Below are 18,168 nucleotides of genomic sequence, written 5' to 3'. Positions count from 1 at the left end.
GTTTGCAGGGCTGAGTTCCTGAAGGTGGAAAGGCAGGGGGTGCCTGCAGAGAGTTCCAGGAGGAGCTCGTATGGTGAGTGAGGGGGTGACAGAACAGCAGCTGGAATTCAGTGGAGACAAATGGAAATGGATGCACACAGGGAAAACAAACCCTGGCTCCAAATGGACCATAATGGGCTCTGAAAATCCCCACTCAGGCAGGAGGCTGGAGTGATGAGGGACATTTCTGAGGAAATGTCAGCACAGCTCTTTGCAGGGTCAGAAAAATTGGAAAATTGAATGGTGGGGACAGGCAGGGAATGAAAAGAAACTGTCCTGGTAAAACACAGAGGTTCAGCTGCAAGGAGGAAATTTGAGTCTTCCCTGTCCTCATCCCAACTTCCAGAGGCACAGGGCAGAGGATTTACTGAGAGGAGCAACGAGAAAGGAAAACCAGACATTGCTGGGTGCAGAGCTATTAAAGAGAGGCCAAAGGGAATCCCCAAGGCACAGGCAGCTGGAGCCAAGGAATTCTCATCCCTCCAGGCTGGTGCTGCTCTCCAAGGCTGCCCTGAGGAGTGCCCACTGTGGTTATTGCTGCTCCAGGGAATGAGAGCCAGGGCAGGAATGTTTGGGATGATCCAGGAGCCAGAGGAGTGCAGAGATCACAGAAGAACCAGCACATGGAGCCAGCTCCAGGAGCTCTCATTCCAGGCTTGGCCCTGTGTAGCCACGTTTCTCTTCCCAGAGAAATGCAAGGCACAATTCTTCCCAAGAATATTTCTGGGTTTCACATTCTCTGAACCTCAGAGAAAGGAAAAACACTTCTTATCATTTTCTGTGCCTGTGTTTGTGCCACAGTAGAATGCAATATGGAGATTGTTTACCCACAGTGATGGTGTTTTGTTTCCTTGGCCTCTGAGGGCCAGGTGTGTGTGTGTGTGTGTGTGTGTGTCAGGACTGTCAGTGACAGTCACGAGACTCAGCAGTTCAGTGCAGTTGTGTGCAGGGTTGAGTGCTTGGCAGATTCAGTTTAGATGTAAGGTAACATAGTGTAATATAATATAGAATAATATAGTATAATAAAGTAATTAATTAGCCTTCTGATATCAGTGGAGTCAGATGCATCATTCTCTCCCCTCATCAGGCCTGTCTGTAAATTCCATAGCCCTGGTGCCTCATCTTCACTGTTGGCTGAGGCTGTCCCAGCTCTGCTTCTCACAGGCACTCAGAATTCATTCTGTTTTCTGTCCAACTGTGGGACACTCAGGCTCTGTTTTCACCTTTGCTCTGTCTCAGCTGTGGGCTCAGTCTGGAGCTCAGACTTTCAAACATTCTGAAGGCCAGGTCTTGTGGAGCTCATCCCTGTGGGGCCTGAACTCTTCCTCCTCTCCCCTGCTTCCCATCCTCATCCTGATCACCTCTGGCAGAACTTTCCTTCTCACTTCATAGGGACTTTGGAATTCTCCAGGATTTCACAGAATCCCAGGATGGTTTGGGTGGGAAGGGACCCTAAAGCCCATCCAGTGCCACCCCTGCCATGGCAGGGACACCTCCCACTGTCCCAGGCTGCTCCCAGCCCCAGTGTCCAGCCTGGCCTTGGGCACTGCCAGGGATCCAGGGGCAGCCCCAGCTGCTCTGGGCACCTGTGCCAGGGCCTCAGGCCCTCACAGAGAGGAATTTATTCCCAATGTTCCATCTAAACCTTCCTTCACCTTTAATCCATCCCCTTGTCCTGGTCACGCCATGCCCCTGTGTCTTTGAAGTTATGACAGGTCCTTAGATCAGAGAACTTGGTAAAAATCTTTAGGAAAGTCAAGTAGATTTATGCCCACTGGATCTCTGGGCCACCTGATCTCCTCCCTTGCTGCCTCCCTCAGAAACTCCAGGGCAAAATCCTGGTTGGATTCCCCAGGAGCTGCTCTCCCCTGCTCCCCAGTTCCCCTCCTCAGTGCAGTTCTACCTCATTTGCACATCACTTTTAATAATCTGCTGCTCCTGGGGCTGCTCAGGAGCATTTTTTCCAATCAAGGTCTCGCTGCTTCCTTTCCCTCTGATGGTGAGGAAACGTTAAGTGGGAGCTCTCAGAGCAGAGTTAATGCTGTTAATGGCTCAGCTATTTCACCCTTGGATTCCTCTGGAGCTCTGCAGTGAGCACCACCCGAGTGTCACCATTTATTGTCTCGGGTTGTTTTAGAGCTTCACCCACCCAGACATCCTTGGAGCCACATTTCCTGGCCCCCATCAAGGTTTCCACACTGAGGATTCCTGGAAACTCCTTTTTCCTGGAAACCTGCAGTTTCTCTTCTGCAGTTTGATCCTCTTCATTTTTCCTGGAAACCTGCAGTTGATTCTCTTCTGCAGTTGGATCCTCTTCATTCTGCCTTTTGCATTATTCCAGCTTCCTGCTCAGGGGTGTTTGGGACAGAAAATTCCCCTGTAGGGCAACGCCTGAGCTTCCAGTGGGCACTGGAGGGATGCAGGGTCCTATGGATGGTGTGGGGGATGATCCTCATGGAGGATCCAGGACTTGAGATCGTGTTATCCATCCACTCCTCCTTCCTCTGCTGCCTCCTTTTTCCTGGGATAACCACTGGGGTAACCCAGATCCTGCAGGAGCAGCAGCCAAATCTTCATGAAGGAGTAATTTTTACATGGGCAGAGAGTGATAGAGCAAATTTTAAACTAAAAGCGGAGAGATATGGATGGGATATTGGGAATTAGGAATTGCTCCTGGGAGGGTGGGCAGGCCCTGGCACAGGTGCCCAGAGCAGCTGGGGCTGCCCCTGGATCCCTGGCAGTGCCCAAGGCCAGGCTGGACACTGGGGCTGGGAGCAGCCTGGGACAGTGGGAGGGGTCCCTGCCATGGCAGGGGTGGCACTGGGTGAGTTTTAGGGTCCTTTCCCCCCAGAGCATTCCATGACTCCATGTGCTGCTCACCAGGCAGGGCAGGAGGCAGCAATGGCCCCTGGCCTTGGCCACTTCCAGGGATTCAGGGGCAGACCCAGGTTCAGCTTCCCCCACATCCCCCTGCTCTCCCCCAGGCAGATCCATATTCTCCTCCATCCTCTTCTCCTCCTTCAAGAGCCTCAGTTGTGCTCCCAAAATCTCCCTGCCCCTGTCCCAGGCTCCCATCTCCCCCAGCCCCTCCCAGCTCAGAGTGCTCCCTGTCTCCCACAGCTGGAATTCAATTCCAGCCTCGTTGAGCATCTCACTGAGGCTTTGGCTGCTTGGTGGAATTTGTATCCAGCAGAAATTGGATTTGCTGTGCTGCTGGAAGCACTTCCTACCTGGGAGAGGGAGCTGTGCCAGCATTAACATTCCTGTCACCATGTCACCTCACTGAAGGTGCCACTGCTCCCCTGGTGCCTCCCTCCCCCTGCTCTGGAGGTCGGAGCAGCCTCAGGTTTCTCCTTGGCAGCCCCTGAGTGCCAGTGAGGATCAGGATTCATTCCTGCAGTGTTTCACACTTTCCCAGCCCTGTTGTTCCCTTTTTGCAGGTGCACAGGAGCCAGCAATGCCCTGTGCCTCTGGGAGAGGAAACTCCTCAGGGAAACACCTGCCCTGTGCTGTAGGAATGGGGATCACGGAGGGTGGGGCACAATTCCCTCCTCCTGCTTTGACTCCAAGCAGGATTGAGCTGGGTTAAAGCAGCCTCTGTCCAGCAGGGGTGGCCCAAGAGGTGACAGCAAGGACAGGAATGTGTCCTGCTCTGAAACTCCCAGAGAGGCTGGACATGGCAATCTCCTGGTTTATGGATTTTTCCTCAGGTTCCTTTGGCTGTGTGGGGAGGATCCATGTGAAGTTCCCCTGGGATGGGGGGTGTGCTCTGGGCTAAATCTGCTCTGCTCAAACCCACCTGAGAGCAGGGTAAAGCTCCTCTGTTGGAAGTGGTGGATGGGGAGAGACCTGGAAACATGGAAACGCCAGGGAAAAGGGAAAATTGTTCCTTATCCCTCTTTGGGGGTCACAGATGTCCCGTGCTGGGCGCTGCCCAGGCTGCCCAGGGAATGGGCACAGCCCCGAGGCTGCCAGAGCTCCAGGAGCCTTTGGGATGGACAGGGTGGGATTGTTGGGGGTCTGGGCAGGGCCAGGGCTGGGCTGGGGGATCCTGGGGGTCCTTTCCAAGTCAGGATATTCCATAATTCTATGACAAGGCCAGGCTTAGGCTTTGCCTTTAGGGTGTTCCGCCCAAGGTGTGGATCTCAGACACGGATTGTGGGAAGGATCCTGTGGATCTGAGCCCCGGGAGGAGCCGTTCCTCCACTCCGTGCTCCTGCAGGGATCCCTCGGCTCAGGCTGGCAGAAATCCCAAAGGCAGCGTTTGGGAGGAGCAGCTTTCCCAAGGAGAGGGAGCCTGGCACCTTCGGGATGTGCCAGGAACGCTCCATCAGACCCAGCTGTGCCCAGCCAAAGCCATCCCGCCGCATCCAGCGGTGCCGCTGGGCCTGCACATCTGGATCGCGCCGCTGTGGGAGGAGGAAACCCCTCGGGTGTCCAGGGAAGCGGGAGCCGCTGGGTTTTTATCCCATCCGCGCTTCCCGAGCGTTGTGCGGAGCGCAGTTGCCATCTAGTGGGACAGAGCATCCCTGCAGAGCATCCCTGCCCCGCAGCCGGAATCCCGAAAGGAAAAGCTTCCACCGAACCCTCGGGAGCAGCCCCGAGCCTCCAGTGTCACAGACATCTTTGATGGAAAATCCTTTCCTTGGGATTTTTCCTCCTGAGAAGCTGAGAGGCCTCAGGAACAAAATGTAACCAATGGTTATCTGCTGCTGTGGAATGCAACAGGTGCATCTGGGATTGGTCTCGTGTGGTTGTTTCTAGTTAATGGCCAATCACAGCCCAGCTCTCTCGGACTCTCTGGTCAGTCACAAGATTTCCTTTCCTTTCCTTTCCTTTCCTTTCCTTTCCTTTCCTTTCCTTTCCTTTCCTTTCCTTTCCTTTCCTTTCCTTCCCTTCCCTTCCCTTCCCTTCCCTTCCCTGCCTTCTGACGTCTCCTTTCTCTTTTCTTTTAGTATAGTTTTAGTGTATCATTTTCTTTTAGTATAATATATATCATCAAATAATAAACCAGCCTCCTGAAACATGGAGTCAGATCCTCGTCTCTCCCCTCGTCCTGGGACCCTGGGAACGCCACCACAATCCCACCAGGTGCCGCCACTCTCCAGCTGCAAACTGTGGAGATGTCAGCGTTCAGGAGCTCACAACCACAGAATGAGGACATGCAGGGGCTTTTATTGAGAGCTCTGGGTGTCAGGGGACACAGACCCAAACCTGACCCGCCATGGGTCCGGGATGAACATGTTTTATATTCTATTTGTGAAGAAAGACACAAGAGAACTGTTTTCTTGTGGAGAAGTCTCCATAACATTTACAAGAGGGACTTCTCTCCCTAAGTGAACTGGAGAAAGACTATTTTAGAGGTGGTAAACTGAAATTTTAGGTTTTGTTTCTTTACACAGTCTTTATATTCTAAAATTATATTCTATCATTATATAATCTATATAACAATATATTATATCATTTATGTTACAATATATTTCTATTCTATCGTTATATAACTTACATATTAATTATTAAACTCACATTGTTCTATTGTATACATTGATTTCATCCAAGCATGGATTTCTTATCATCCCCCTCAAACCCTTGAACACAGTTTCTCATGATTCTTTCTCACAATTAAACAGTAATTATATCTAATTACTAAGTAATCATCACATCTAACAATCATATCATTTATCACATACTGGTTACACAGGTGCAGTTTCACATGATCCAGCAAACACAAGGCCTAACATTCCCCAGTCCTACCTTTAACATTTTCCCAGGCCCTATGAAGCCTAAGAGTTTCTTTCTAATTCCCCAAATTTTCTATTATTTTAAAATCTTTTACTGTCAGAGAGACTCAATGCCCAGCTTTAACCCCGGCCTTGCTTTTAGCCCCAAACTTGCTTTTATCCCACTGATTTTAGGTATGATAGATTCTGTGTGTGTGGCCATGGGAAGGAAAAAGTCACAGGATGCTGTTCTGGGAATTTTCTGCCTCTCTGGGCCTTGGTTTGGGCTCTGAGCTGCAGCTCCAGTGCAGTCACTGCAGAGCTGTTCTGACTCCTTCTCTGATTGCCAGATTTTCCAGGCAGCTCCTACAGAAATCAGCAGCACACAAAGGGTGCTCCCCTGAGCCTCAGGGTGGGACCCCTCCCTAAACACCCCAAAATTCCCCCAAACACCCCCAAAGGTGCTCAGGCTGCAGTTCCTGATGGGAATCCCACAGCTCTGCCTTCTATGAGTTTCCCACATTTAGAAAAGGTTTGGCAGATGTTAAACTCACTCACCTGTGTCCAGTCAGCACCAGGAATTCTCCAGGGTTTCACAGAACCATGGAATGGTTTGGGTGGGAAGGGACCTCAAATCCCACCCAGTCCCACCCCTGCAAAGGGCAGGGGCAACTTGCAATTTTGTGAAGTGGTTTTGGTTCTCCAGTTTGAGATTTCACCAATTTTGAGATTTCCCAGCCAAAGCACCAAAGAGTGTGGTGGGTTCAGTGCTGGCCAACCCCAGTGCACAATTTCCTGCTGTGAGACAGGATTAGGAGAAAGGCAAAGCAGGCTCAAAACTTTAAAAAGGTATAAAGAAAAATTTATTAACAATAACTAAAAGAAAGAGTAATAAGAATCAGAACAAAACCTTCAGAACACTTCTCCTCCCCCCACAACCTTTCCTTTCTCACTCACAATGTAAAGAAATAAAACCTAAAATTTCAGTTTCCCACCTCTAGAACAGCCTTTCTTCAGTTCACTTGGGGAGAGAAGTCCCTCTGGGAAATGTTATGGAGACTTCTCCACAAGAGGAAAAAAACCAGTTCTCTCATGGCTCTCTCACAAACAGCAGCTGCCCAGGAAATCTGCAATTCTGCAAAAAGTCCCTCCCATTTTCACAGTTTTTCCTACATCTGTGTTTATGGGCCATGTCAACTTATGGGGCACAGTTTTAAAGATGAGCTGTTCAAAGGCAAAGGTTCTCATTATCTATTTCCAAAATCATCTTCATCCCTGGGAACAGAGATCTTCTTCCTCTCTCCCTGGGGGCACAGGCTCTTCATCCCCCTTCTTTCTCTGTTCAAACTTCTCATGGGATCACAGCTATTTCAGCATCTGCTTACTCTAGCACAGAGGCCTTTGCTCATATCTGCAATTTGAACACTTCCATCTCCCCACAGTTTCATGTGTTATAGGGAAGAAAAGTCCTTTCTCCATAGCTTACAGGAGGATTTCAGCCCCAAAATCAAGGCAGCTCCTCATCCCTCCCATCTGGGACTTCTTCCTCACTGCCCTCGATGTCTCCATGCTGCTCCTTCACCCACATCCTGTTCCTTCCTCTCACTCGAGGGAGGATGGAAGCACTGAAATTGCCCATTAAGAACTGGCTGTGAGGCCCTGCTTTGGGAAGGGAAGGGCACCAGGATCTCCCAAACTGCTCCATTTGTTGGCTCCAAACCCCTTCCACTCTCCCAGCCCCTCCCTGCCTGGCTTTTCCATGGCTCATTCCCAGATTTCTCCCAGTCCTGCTCAAACCCAGCCCTGTGTCCTGGTTTGGTGGCAATGTTGCTGTAAAAGAGATCTTCCTCTCCAGGTTCCATGAAATGAATTTTTCTTATTTCCATATGTTTTTTAATTTATTCTCCCATTATTTCCCCTCAACTTCTTCAGACTTTCTCCCTTTTTTTCAGTAAAGTATAGAAAAGGTTTTTTCCAGATTTCACCTTTTTTTTTTTACTTTACTTTTTCCTGGGGGAAAAGTGAAGGGATTTTTCCCCTATTCCTTCCCTCTGGGATTGGGAAGTGGGGTGATTTCCCTGCTCTGCTTCTCCCTGGCTGTCAAAATCCTTAATCCCAACAGGGCAGCAAAACTTTCATCTCCTTTCTTAGAATTCATCCCCCAACACAATGGTGGCAGATATTGCTTTTTGTTTCTCTTATTTCTTTCCCATCATTTCCATCTTTTTCCATGTGGCTTCAGTGGTTTCCTTTTGGTTTTATTTCCTTTTTCCATTCAGTTTTCCATCCAGTTCCTCGCATCACCCAAGTGGAAAAAGATTTTCTTTGCTCCTGCTTGGGTGGCTGGGTTTGCTTTGGGTTTTTTCCCCTCTTATTCTTTCCACAAGGGATGAAAAAACATTCCTGAGTGGAAGACCTAAATCCCATCCCATTCCACCCTCCCAGGGTGCTCCAAGCCAAATCCAGCCTGGCCTTGGGCACTTCCAGGGATGGGCAGCACTTCCAGGATCAGCCAATGGTGAATTTCCTCCTTTTCCCCCCTTATCACCCCAATTTTCCCGGGAAAAGTGGGAATTTCTCACCATGGGCACAATTAGCTAGGAGCATCCATGGAGAATGGGAATGAGAGGAAAACCCCAATAATTGGCTGCCAGAGCCATAAATGATGGCAGGGTTTGTTCAGTGTGAGTACAAAATGCATCTAATAAATTTAATTATGCTGGAATTAAGAGAATTAATTGGCCCTGCTTAATGAGCAATAATGGTCAAGGACTGAACAGCAATCCCAGCCATTCCATGGAAATGATGGGATTTCAACAAAACACCCTCCTTATGGAGCAGGGCTCCTTAGGGAGGGGCAGCCTGAGGAGAGGAAGGACTGGGATTCTCTAGGCTGGGTGGGAATTTTTGCTGTGGGACCACCAAAATCCCTTTCCAAGCAGAGTTTGTTCCCCTCTGGAGTAAAATACTTGTTACAAAATGTCTTAAAATGGGAATAAAGGCTCTGCTGGAGCAGCATCCTACAGGAATTCATGGGTTAGGAAAAGACAGCAAATGCACCATTAGTTCAGCACTGCTGCACCCTCATTACTGTGGGTAATAATTAACCAGGAGAATAAAAAGCTCTTTTCCAGGCTGATATTGCCTTGGGATGGCAGGAATTAATGAGCAGTGGTCAATATCCCTCCCTAAACCCACCCTGTTACCTGTGGCATGGCTGGAGTTCATCATCACCCCAAGGAATCGAGGTGATGAACCAGGATTGTCCAGGAAAAGTGGGAATTTGGGAGGTTTGTTTTCATTTGGGGCTGATGAGGCTGCCCCAGCCCCAGTGTCCAGCCTGGCCTTGGGCACTGCCAGGGATCCAGGGGCAGCCTCAGCTGCTCTGGGCACCTGTGCCAGGGCCTGCCCACCCTGCCAGGGAACAATTCCTAATTCCCAATATCCCATCCAGCCCTGCCCTCTGGCACTGGGAGCCATTCCCTGGGTCCTGTCCCTCCATCCCTTGTCCCCAGTCCCTCTGCAGCTCTCCTGGAGCCCCTTTAGGCCCTGGCAGGGGCTCTGAGGTGTCCCTGGAGCCTTCTCCTCTCCAGGTGAGCACCCCCAGCTCTCCCAGCCTGGCCCCAGAGCAGAAGATGAGGAATTCCCAGCTGTTTTGCTGTTTTGCTGTTTTGCTGTTTTGCTGTTTTCAGCAGCCTTTCCCTTGGCCAGGGAGCAAAGCCATCCCTGGGACCCTCTGGGTGGCTCCAGAGCAAAGCAGAGGCTGCAGGTGCCCAGGCTGAGACATTCCAGCTGCATCCCAGGGTCAAAAATAGCAAAAATAGCAGTGGAGAAAGGTGAATTCATGGATATTTGTAAAAGTCTGACTCCATCTGCTGCCTCGTGCCTGCCTCAGAGGCTCCTCTCAGGGAAGTGTTCCATTGATTCCAAAATCCCAAAGGCACCACAGGGCTGTAAAACTCCATCCCAAGAGCATTCCCAGCTCACTTCCCATTGGAAGGGACACATCCCACCCCAGAATCAAACCAAACAAAAGACCTCCACTAAATCACATCCTTTTTATCCTTCCTTTTCCCCTGGGGAAAAACTTCAGGTTCTTGAGGCAATGGAAAGACTCCAAAGGATCCAGGACCCTGCACATGGACATGGACCAGACACCAGGACCCTGCACCCTAAAATTGGGCACCCAACCCTATCTGGGACCCTGCACCCCAAAACTGGGTCCCTACAGCCCAAAACTGGATCCCTGCACCCCAAAACTGGGTCCCTGCACTGTCTGGGTCCCTGCCCCACCACCCCAGAGGTGTCCCCAGCATTCCCTGGTGACATCCTGAGGGGACACCTGGGACTCAGATAAGGCAGAAAATCCCCCAGGATGAAATCCTGGCTGTGACCATTCTGGGATTTGGGAACCATTCAGGGATTTGGGAACTATTCAGGGATTTGGGAATCTCCTGCTGAAGGATCAGGTTTGTGTCCCTTAGTGTCACCCACATGTCCAGGAGCCCTGAGGGGGGCAGAGACACTCCTGGAGCCCTGCAAACATTTGGGGTTTCATTAAAAGTTCTGTATAAAAATGTGTTTGTGGCACTGCTCTGGTTGTGAAACTTAAAAGGAAAATAATAAATCCTGACCTTCAGCCAGGGCTCAACTGAGCATCCTGGGGGATTCCAGATTTTCCCTGATCCCACATTGCAGAAAAACATAAGAAAGCTCACTTTTATTTTCATTGGAAAGGAAGCACACAGATACTTCAATCCTCATCCCTCCCTCCCCCTGGAACAAGGCACAGCAATAAAATCCTGCAAGAAATTCCCATTTCCCCCTTTTCACGTGGAGAAACTCTCCTTGCATGTTCTCCTGCCAATTAAAACCAGCATTTCCCAAGGAGATGTGCCCAGAGGGAGGAAGGGGTTTCTCCTTTTCCAAATTAAATAAAAGCATCCAAACAGAACAATTCCCTTGGAGTTTTTCCACTAAACCTCTCTGTTCCAGGGTCAGCCATCCCAGCCTGGGCAGATCCCACTGGTCCCAGGGCACTTGGCAGCTCCAAGATTGGTGTTTCTCAAGGAATTTGCAGGAGCTTGGCTCTGCCTGTTGGAATTCCATAACTGGGACCTCAGTGTGCAGGTAGGAAACTCAGAATCATGGAATCATTCAGGCTGGAAAAGACCTCCAAGGTCATCCAGTCCAACCTTTGACCAAAGTGCCACATGGACCTGTTTTATGGACACTTCCAGGGATGGTGATTCCACCACTTCCCTGAGCAGCCTGGGCCAGTGCTTCACCTCCTTTTCAGCTTGGAATTTTTCCCAAATATCCAACTGGTGTCCTCATGGTGGAGCAGAAAAGGAAATGTCACCTGCAGCCTGTCCCTGCTCTGTCCCAGAGCGGGAGATGGGAGCAGAGGAGGAGCTGCAGGGTGGGGAGAGGATGTGGGAGCCCCGAGCCTGATCCAGGCAGGCTCTGCAGAGGCTTCCAGGGATTCCATGGCCGTCCCTGCTGATTCCCCCGGGATCCACAAAGGCCCTGGGCTCTGCTGGAGGCACGGACTGATGGTGGTGGGACCTGCCTGAGGCCACAGCCCCACAGCAGGGCTGCTCCCGGCAGGAATTGTGCTCCACACTAGAGCCCCCCGTGCTCCCCTGGGATCAGCAGCGGGGCTGGGGCACGGGGGGAGCCCCCAGGCCAGGCTGTGCCCCCGGGGCAGGGGGGATCCCTGGGCTCTGGGCCTGCTCCAGCTGCAGCTCCTGGAGGCGGTGCTGGAGGTGCTGCAGGAGCCCGAGGAGCCCCGGCCGGGCTGGGGGAGCCCAGCGATGGAGGCAGGGTGGGGACATTCCCTCTGTCCCTGCACAGGAGAGGGAAAGGGCAGGTCAGCCCAGGGCTGGGAGCTCCAGGAGGACCCTGCCCACACATTCCTGGCTCCTCGTGCCCCGGAGCTCAGCCACGGACACGAGGGGCAGCGGCAGTGGCAGGACACACACACAGTGTCACTGATGGACGTTTCACCAGGCAGAGCCGGACACGGAGCCTCTGGAGGGGATCTGGGGGTCCCCGAGGCTCTCTGAGACCCCAACCCCCTGAGGCCTGAACCCCTGAACCCAGCCCAGCCTCGGGGCAGGACCTGCGGCCTCATTCACCTGCGTCAGGGGCTCCCTCCCACAGGGGCTCCTGGAGCCTTCTGTGGCTGCTGCCTCTGCTCCCCCTCCTGCACAGGGACACAAACACGGCTGGGCCCACGCCCTGCAGAGGGGCTGCCATTGCCCCGGGGGTGACACTGGGGCCACCTCCACGGGCTGGTGCTGTCACGGACCCCATGTCCTCCCTCCCAGCCCCAGATCACCTCCTTCCTCTGCCCGGCGGCTCCCAGGGCTCCCTCCAGGCTCTGCCACTGCCCGAGGCGCCGCTGGATTTGCTGCCGGAGCCCCCGCAGGACGTGGAGAGCGCGGCTGGGGAGGGCAGGGATGAGCGGCAGGGGACAGGGAAGGGACAGGGAGGGGACAGCGGGGGGACAGGGAGGCAAGGGACAGGGAGGGAGGGAGGGAGGGGACAGGGAGGGAGGGAGGGAGGGGACAGGGAGGGAGGGTCCCACGAGTGGGACCCCCTGTCCCCCTGGGCAGCTCCCTGCACCCACCCGAGGGCTGCCGGCGAGGGCCCCGGTGCCAGGGCAGTGCCGGGGCGGGGGCCGTGTCCCCGGGGAGCCACCGGGGGGTTCCCCAGGGCCGCGGAGCCCCCGGCCCGGCTCGGGCGATGCTCCCGCCGGGCGCTGCTGCCGGGCAGCTCCTGGAGGGGCAAGGACAGGGACCAGGGCAGCTCTGCCCCCCAGCCCGCCCAGCCGCTCCGGGGGCAGCTTCGGAGCCAGCTCAGAGCTCCCAGGGACATCCGGAGCCCCCCGGGCTGAGCAGAGGTTTGGAAGGAGCAGAACAAGCACAGAGACCCCCGGGGGTCCCTTCTGTGTCCCTGAGCCACCCCCAGGGCAGTCCGTGCCCCCGACAGCAATGTCCCCAGCAGCCCCTCTCCTCTGGGTGGCCTCAGAGGAGCTGCACATCTGGGCTGCTGTGCCCCCCTGGCCGATCTCCAGCACAGCCCCGGCTCCGGGCTGGCTGTGTCCCGGCCTTCCCTTCCCTTCCCTTCCCTTCCCTTCCCTTCCCTTCCCTTCCCTTCCCTTCCCTTCCCTTCCCTTCCCTTCCCTTCCCTTCCCTTCCCTTCCCTTCCCTTCCCTTCCCTTCCCTTCCCTTCCCTTCCCTTCCCTTCCCTTCCCTTCCCTCCCGGACCTGTTCCATGGCCTCCCGGAGCAGCCGCAGGCTCTGGGCCCGGTCCCTCTGGAGCAGCCCCTGCAGGCGGTGCAGGACCCGCAGCCGCTGCCGCAGGAGGGAGCAGCTGCCCCGCTCCAGCTCCCGCAGCCTCTGCAGGACAAGCGGAGTCACCCTGGGCTGCCCAGGGCCACCCCGCAGCCCTGGAGGGCTCGTCCCAAGGGCGGTGTCCGGGCAGGATCCCGGCCTTGCTGTCCATTGCTGGGTCGGTGCCCAGGAATTCTCACTCGGCCTCCAGCCCTGCCTGTTTCTCTGCCCTTCCCAACATTCCAGCTCTCCTCCCTCTGCCGGGACTCTCCAGGGACCCTCTGAGCTGCAGACAGTGACCCCAGGCTGCCTATAGCCACAAGGGTGGTTTTCCCAACAAATTCTTCTCCTAAAAGCCTCCGTCCCTCAATAAACGCCCCCTGTGGATAAATCCAGCTGGGCTCTTTAGGAATTTGGGCGGCAGGAATGTTTCCCATGGGATGCTGGACAAGGGACTGAGCTGTGGCAGGGTGTGATGTGTGTGCTCCTTCCCATGGCCCCTCCGATGTGATCCTGGCCCCTCTGGAAAACCAGGAGTGCTCTGACCTCCAGCAGCTCCAGTTTCTCTTCTTGTAGAGTTGTTATTTTCCTTCTCTCCTTGTCCAGCTGCTCCTGGCCCACACGGGCTCCCTGCCCCTGCCAAGACTGCAAAAACCTCCTCTTTTCCCATTCCCACACCTTTGCCTCTTCCAGGAGCCGGCTCTGGCCCTCCCATCACCCCAGGAGCAGCAAAGCAGAGCCAGAGCAGCTGCCCCAGCCTGTCCCTGCCACCTGCAGCAGTGCCAGCCCAACCCCTGCTTGTGCCACCCCGAGGTCACCTCACCACGCTCTGCAGGTCCGTGTGGCACTGGTGACGGGTGTCCCGCGTGTGTCCCAGCAGTGCCAGGCCAGTCCTGTGCCAGGGACACCGTCACCCACACCCCCAGCTCTGCCCTCAGGGCGCCCATCCCCTCCTGGCCTTCCAGGGCCACCTCCTGCTCCAGCCTGGGTGCAGGAGCCATCCCTGGAGCCCCGTACCTGGCTCTGTCCCCTTGGCTCCAGGGCCTGGCACCAGATCCCAGCTCTCGTGTCCCCTCCTGGCTCCTCCTCAGAGGCTGCCCCGCCAGCCCCTGGCATCCAGCACTGGGGTTACAATCCCATTTCCCCCTTTCCATTGCATTTCCTCGTGCATTCCCGGGGCCACCACGTGGGACACAAGGGCCAGTGCCAAGCTCGGTGTCCTGGCCCCTCGGTGTCCTGCTGCTCTCCAGATCCCAGCTGGAAGCAGAGCCAGGAGCATCCCTGCCTCCATCCCTGCCCCCACCAATGCATCCTGTCCCAGCTGGGGCTGTGCCCATGGCAGACCCCAAACCCCAGACCCCAAACCCCAAACCCCAGACCCCAGACCCCAAACCCCAGCCCCCAGGGCTGTACCTTGCAGGGCAGTTCCCCTTTCTGGTCCCTTCGCAGCCCTGGGGACACAGGTGACCTCCATGGCCTGGGAGCTCCCACGGCTGTGCCAGCACCTGCGGGGAAAATGGCATTTGGGGAGGGAGGAGCCACAAACGCACAGAAACCCCACAGGCAGCCGGGGCTGGTCCTTGCCACCGTGTCCCCTGCCCTGCCTGTCCCTTGCCCTGCCTGTCACTGCCCCGCAGCCCCAGGGCCAGCCCAGACTCACTCCTGCTGCTGGCGGCTCCTTCCCTGTCCATGGCAGCCACACTGAAGGTGACATTCCTTCCATGTCCCCAGAGAGCCGGTGGTGGCCCCAGGGCGGGATGTCCCCTGGTTGTGGCCCTGCTGGCCCTGGGAGCTCTGCTGCCGGGAGCTCCTGTCCTTGGCCCAGGCCTGCTCCTGCCAGCAGCGATCCCTGCAGCGATCCAGGGGTGCCCAGCTGTGCCCAGCAGCTCCCCACGGGCACGGTCCCCGTGTCCCAGCGCTGGCTGGGCAGGGGGGCCCGGCCAGGGGACCCCCCAGGGCACCTCCCCATGGCTCTGGCTCAGGCTCAGGCGGGAGATCCTCGCTCCCAGGGACTCCAGGCTGCTCCGGGATGCAGAGCTGTCCTGCCGGGGGGCTCTGCCCGCCCCCATGGCCGTGTCCGAGCTTCTCCCTGCGGGGAACAAGGGCTCGTCCTGCCCGGGATGAGCTCCTGCCCTGGGGACATCCCCAGCAGGCTCCTGCTGGCACAGCAGCGGCTCCACCATCGCCTCCCAAAAGCTGGCAGCGAAATCCTCGGTGCAGACGGAGCTGGAGCTGCTGCAGCGGCCCGGGCGGGGCCGGGAGCCCGGGGGCTGAGCCCAGCCGGGCTCCTCTTCCCGTGGGACAGGGCTGCCACCCCGGGCACAGCCTGCACGGCGTCCTGCCAGCTCTGGGGGGACAGCAGAGCCATGAGCCCACCCCAGTGGAAGGAGCCATCCCATCCTGCTGGATCTGAGCCACCTGGGAGGGGCTGGCAATGCCTGTTCTTACCGGGGAGCACCAAAGCACCGACACCAAACACATCCCACCCTCTGCTGCAAGACCCCCAACCGCCTCCAGCTGGAGAAACCACAATATCATCCTTATTTTCATTTTAAACCAGGGGCATTGTTGACCTTGATGCTCCCAGGGTCGGGAGGGGCAGTGCCAGGGAGGGCTGGCAGCATCCAGGATGGGGCAGGGATGGTGTCAGCTCCTCCCAGGGAGGAATTTTCCCTAATATCCGATCTAAACCTGCCCTGGCCCAGCCTGAGGCCGTTCCCTCTGCTCCTGTCCCTGTTCCCTGGAGCACAGCCCGACCCCCCCGGCTGTCCCCTCCTGGCAGGAGCTGTGCAGAGCCACAAGGGCCCCCCTGAGGCTCCTTTGCTCCAGGCTGAGCCCCTTCCCAGCTCCCTCAGCCTCTCCTGGGGCTCCAGCCCCTTCCCTGAACCTCTGCTCCATCACCATTCCCAGCCCAGCACTGCTCTGCAGAACTGGCAGAGGGGGCTGGGGGGCCAAGCAGAGCTGAGGAAACCCCGAGTGCCCCGTGCCCACTCACCGGCCATGGCAGGACCTTGCTGGGAAGGATGGGGAGGATGGGGAGGATGGGGAGGATGGCACCGCCCCTGCTGCCACCAGCGTTCAGCACAGCCACACCCGGGAGCTGCAGGGAATGGAACAGAGAATGGGACAGGGAATGGAACAGGGAATGGGGAAGGGAATGGGACATGGAATGGGGCAGGGAATGGGACAGGGAATGGGGCAGGGAATGGGATTAGGAATGGGGCAGGGAATGGGGAAGGGAATGGGACAGGGAATGGGGCAGGGAATGGGGAAGGGAATGGGGCAGGGAATGGGACAGGGAATGGGATAGGGAATGGGGCAGGGAATGGGGCAGGGAATGGGACAGGGAATGGGACAGGGAATGGGGCAGGGAATGGGGAAGGGAATGGGGCAGGGAATGGGACAGGGAATGAGACAGGGAATGGGACAGGGAATGGGGCAGGGAATGAGACAGGGAATGGGGCAGGGAATGGGACAGGGAATGGGGCAGGGAATGGGGCAGGGAATGGGACATAGAATGGGGCAGGGAATGGGGAAGGGAATGGGGCAGGGAATGGGACAGGGAATGGGGAAGGGAATGGGACAGGGAATGGGACAGGGAATGGGGAAGGGAATGGGGCAGGGAATGGGACAGGGACTGGGGCACTGCCAGATGTGTTCACTGGGAGGACAAGGCAGGAGCACCCCAGGGCTGGTGCTGCAGCTGCCCCCCCACATCTGAGCCCCATAAAGGAACCCCCCTTCCCACACCCCACACCTGGATTTCAGGTTTCATCAGCAGGGTCCAGATCCAGGATCCTGGAAGCCCTGGGCTCCAGGGCTGCAGAGAGGAGGAGAGAAGCAGAGGGTCTCAAAGCCCTTGGGCTGGGCCTGAAATCCCCAGGGGGGCTCTGCAGCGGGGCCAGGCAGGGCAGGAACCACCCTGGGCTCCCAAACCACTGCACGCTGAGGGGGATGGGGCAAAGGTGCCAGAGCAAAGGTGAACTGGGCCAGGTGTGCTGGGCCAGGTGAGCTGGGCCAGGTGAGCTGATCCAGGTGTGCTGGTCCAGGTGTGCTGGGCCAGGTGAGCTTATCCAGGTGAGCTGACCCAGGTGTGCTGATCCAGGTGTGCTGATCCAGCTGTGCTGATCCAGGTGTGCTGATCCAGGTGTGCTGATCCAGGTGTGCTGATCCAGGTGAGCTGATCCAGGTGTGCTGGTCCAGGTGAGCTGGGCCAGGTGAGGTGATCCAGGTGAGCTTATCCAGGTGTGCTGGTCCAGCTGTGCTGATCCAGGTGTGCTGGGCCAGGTGAGCTGGGCCAGGGCTCAGTGAAGGTGCTGAGACTGACACAGCCCAGCCCGGCCCAGCCCGGCCCCGCCGCCCCGGAGCTGCGGTGCCAGGGGTGATGGGGCCCGGGGCTGCCCTTCCTTAAAGCCGGGACATCGGCCCTGGAGCTGCCCTCGGGAGCTGCAGGTGCCTGGAGCCCCCCGGGCGCGCAGGGAGGGTCGCAGGGCCGGGGTCCCCCCAGGGCAGCCCCGACTCACCTGGGGCCGGCAGAGAGGAGGCAGGAGCGGCACAGGCTGGGCTGTGTGTCCCGGTCTCCTGGCAACATCCCGCAGGGACCGGTCTGAGCCTGCCCGGACCCTCCTCCAGCTCCCCCGGGCAGCTCCTGCCCCACAGAGTCCCCGGGGCAGCTCCTCCCCACCATCCCCAGGGAATCTCCGTGTCTGGGTACCTTCCCCTGAGTCCCATTCCTCCTCCTCTGGGCCAGCACCACCTTCCCCCTTGGCCAGGTCCCCTGGTACATCTCCAGCCCGATGATGTCTCCTGGCCCATCTCCTTCCTGGGGCAAACCCTGTCCTGCTTCTCCTCCTTCAAGCTCCCAGATAATCTCCTTCCATGCTCCTGCTTCCCTGGCCCTCCTGTCTTGGACAACTTCCCCTGCAGCACTTCCCCTCCTGCCCCTCAAACCACCCTCTGTGCACCATCTCCTCCCCTTGGCACCTTCTCCCCCAGATCCTTCTCCTTCCCTGAACCACCACTTCCCTGGATCTCCATGTCCTTTGAGCAGCATTCCCTGGATCTTCTCC

At 56.5% G+C, this 18,168-nt stretch overlaps 1 protein-coding gene across 6 annotated transcripts; it reads right to left on the bottom strand.

Annotated features, from left to right (window-relative positions):
• Positions 1–6,599: 6,599 nt before the first annotated feature.
• Positions 6,600–17,990, bottom strand: LOC129128675 (uncharacterized). Of its 6 annotated transcripts, XM_077187852.1 has the most exons (12): positions 16,857–17,990; positions 16,095–16,199; positions 14,760–15,446; positions 14,513–14,604; positions 14,117–14,208; positions 13,923–13,992; positions 13,646–13,744; positions 13,034–13,165; positions 12,394–12,542; positions 12,103–12,208; positions 11,900–11,967; positions 11,474–11,607 (listed from the first exon to the last, which is right to left on the bottom strand). In XM_077187852.1, exons 2-11 carry the CDS (start codon positions 16,099–16,101, stop codon positions 11,905–11,907), a joined length of 1,497 nt encoding a protein of 498 aa, XP_077043967.1. In that variant the 5' UTR covers positions 16,102–16,199; positions 16,857–17,990; the 3' UTR covers positions 11,474–11,607; positions 11,900–11,904. The 6 variants fall into 6 exon arrangements, with proteins under 6 accessions (XP_077043963.1, XP_077043964.1, XP_077043968.1 ...); XM_077187848.1 differs by lacking the exon at positions 12,394–12,542 and having other exon boundaries at positions 6,600–11,607; XM_077187849.1 differs by having other exon boundaries at positions 11,266–11,607; positions 12,103–12,542.
• Positions 17,991–18,168: the final 178 nt, after the last annotated feature.

This window comes from Agelaius phoeniceus, chromosome 18 (genome assembly GCF_051311805.1).
Source record: "Agelaius phoeniceus isolate bAgePho1 chromosome 18, bAgePho1.hap1, whole genome shotgun sequence".
NCBI lineage: Eukaryota > Metazoa > Chordata > Aves > Passeriformes > Icteridae > Agelaius > Agelaius phoeniceus.
Note: the sequence above shows the minus strand (reverse complement) of the source record. Positions and strands in the feature narration are given on the sequence as shown.

What these genes read in the sequence shown, in the direction of transcription:
- LOC129128675 (XM_077187848.1), bottom strand. An exon ending in AAGGGGAACTGCCCTGCAAG is followed by an intron (nt 14,209 to 14,512) that starts GTACAGCCCTGG and finishes GCTGGATGCCAG; the next exon opens with GGGCTGGCGGGGCAGCCTCT. An exon ending in AGCCAAGGGGACAGAGCCAG is followed by an intron (nt 13,993 to 14,116) that starts GTACGGGGCTCC and finishes TCCCTGGCACAG; the next exon opens with GACTGGCCTGGCACTGCTGG.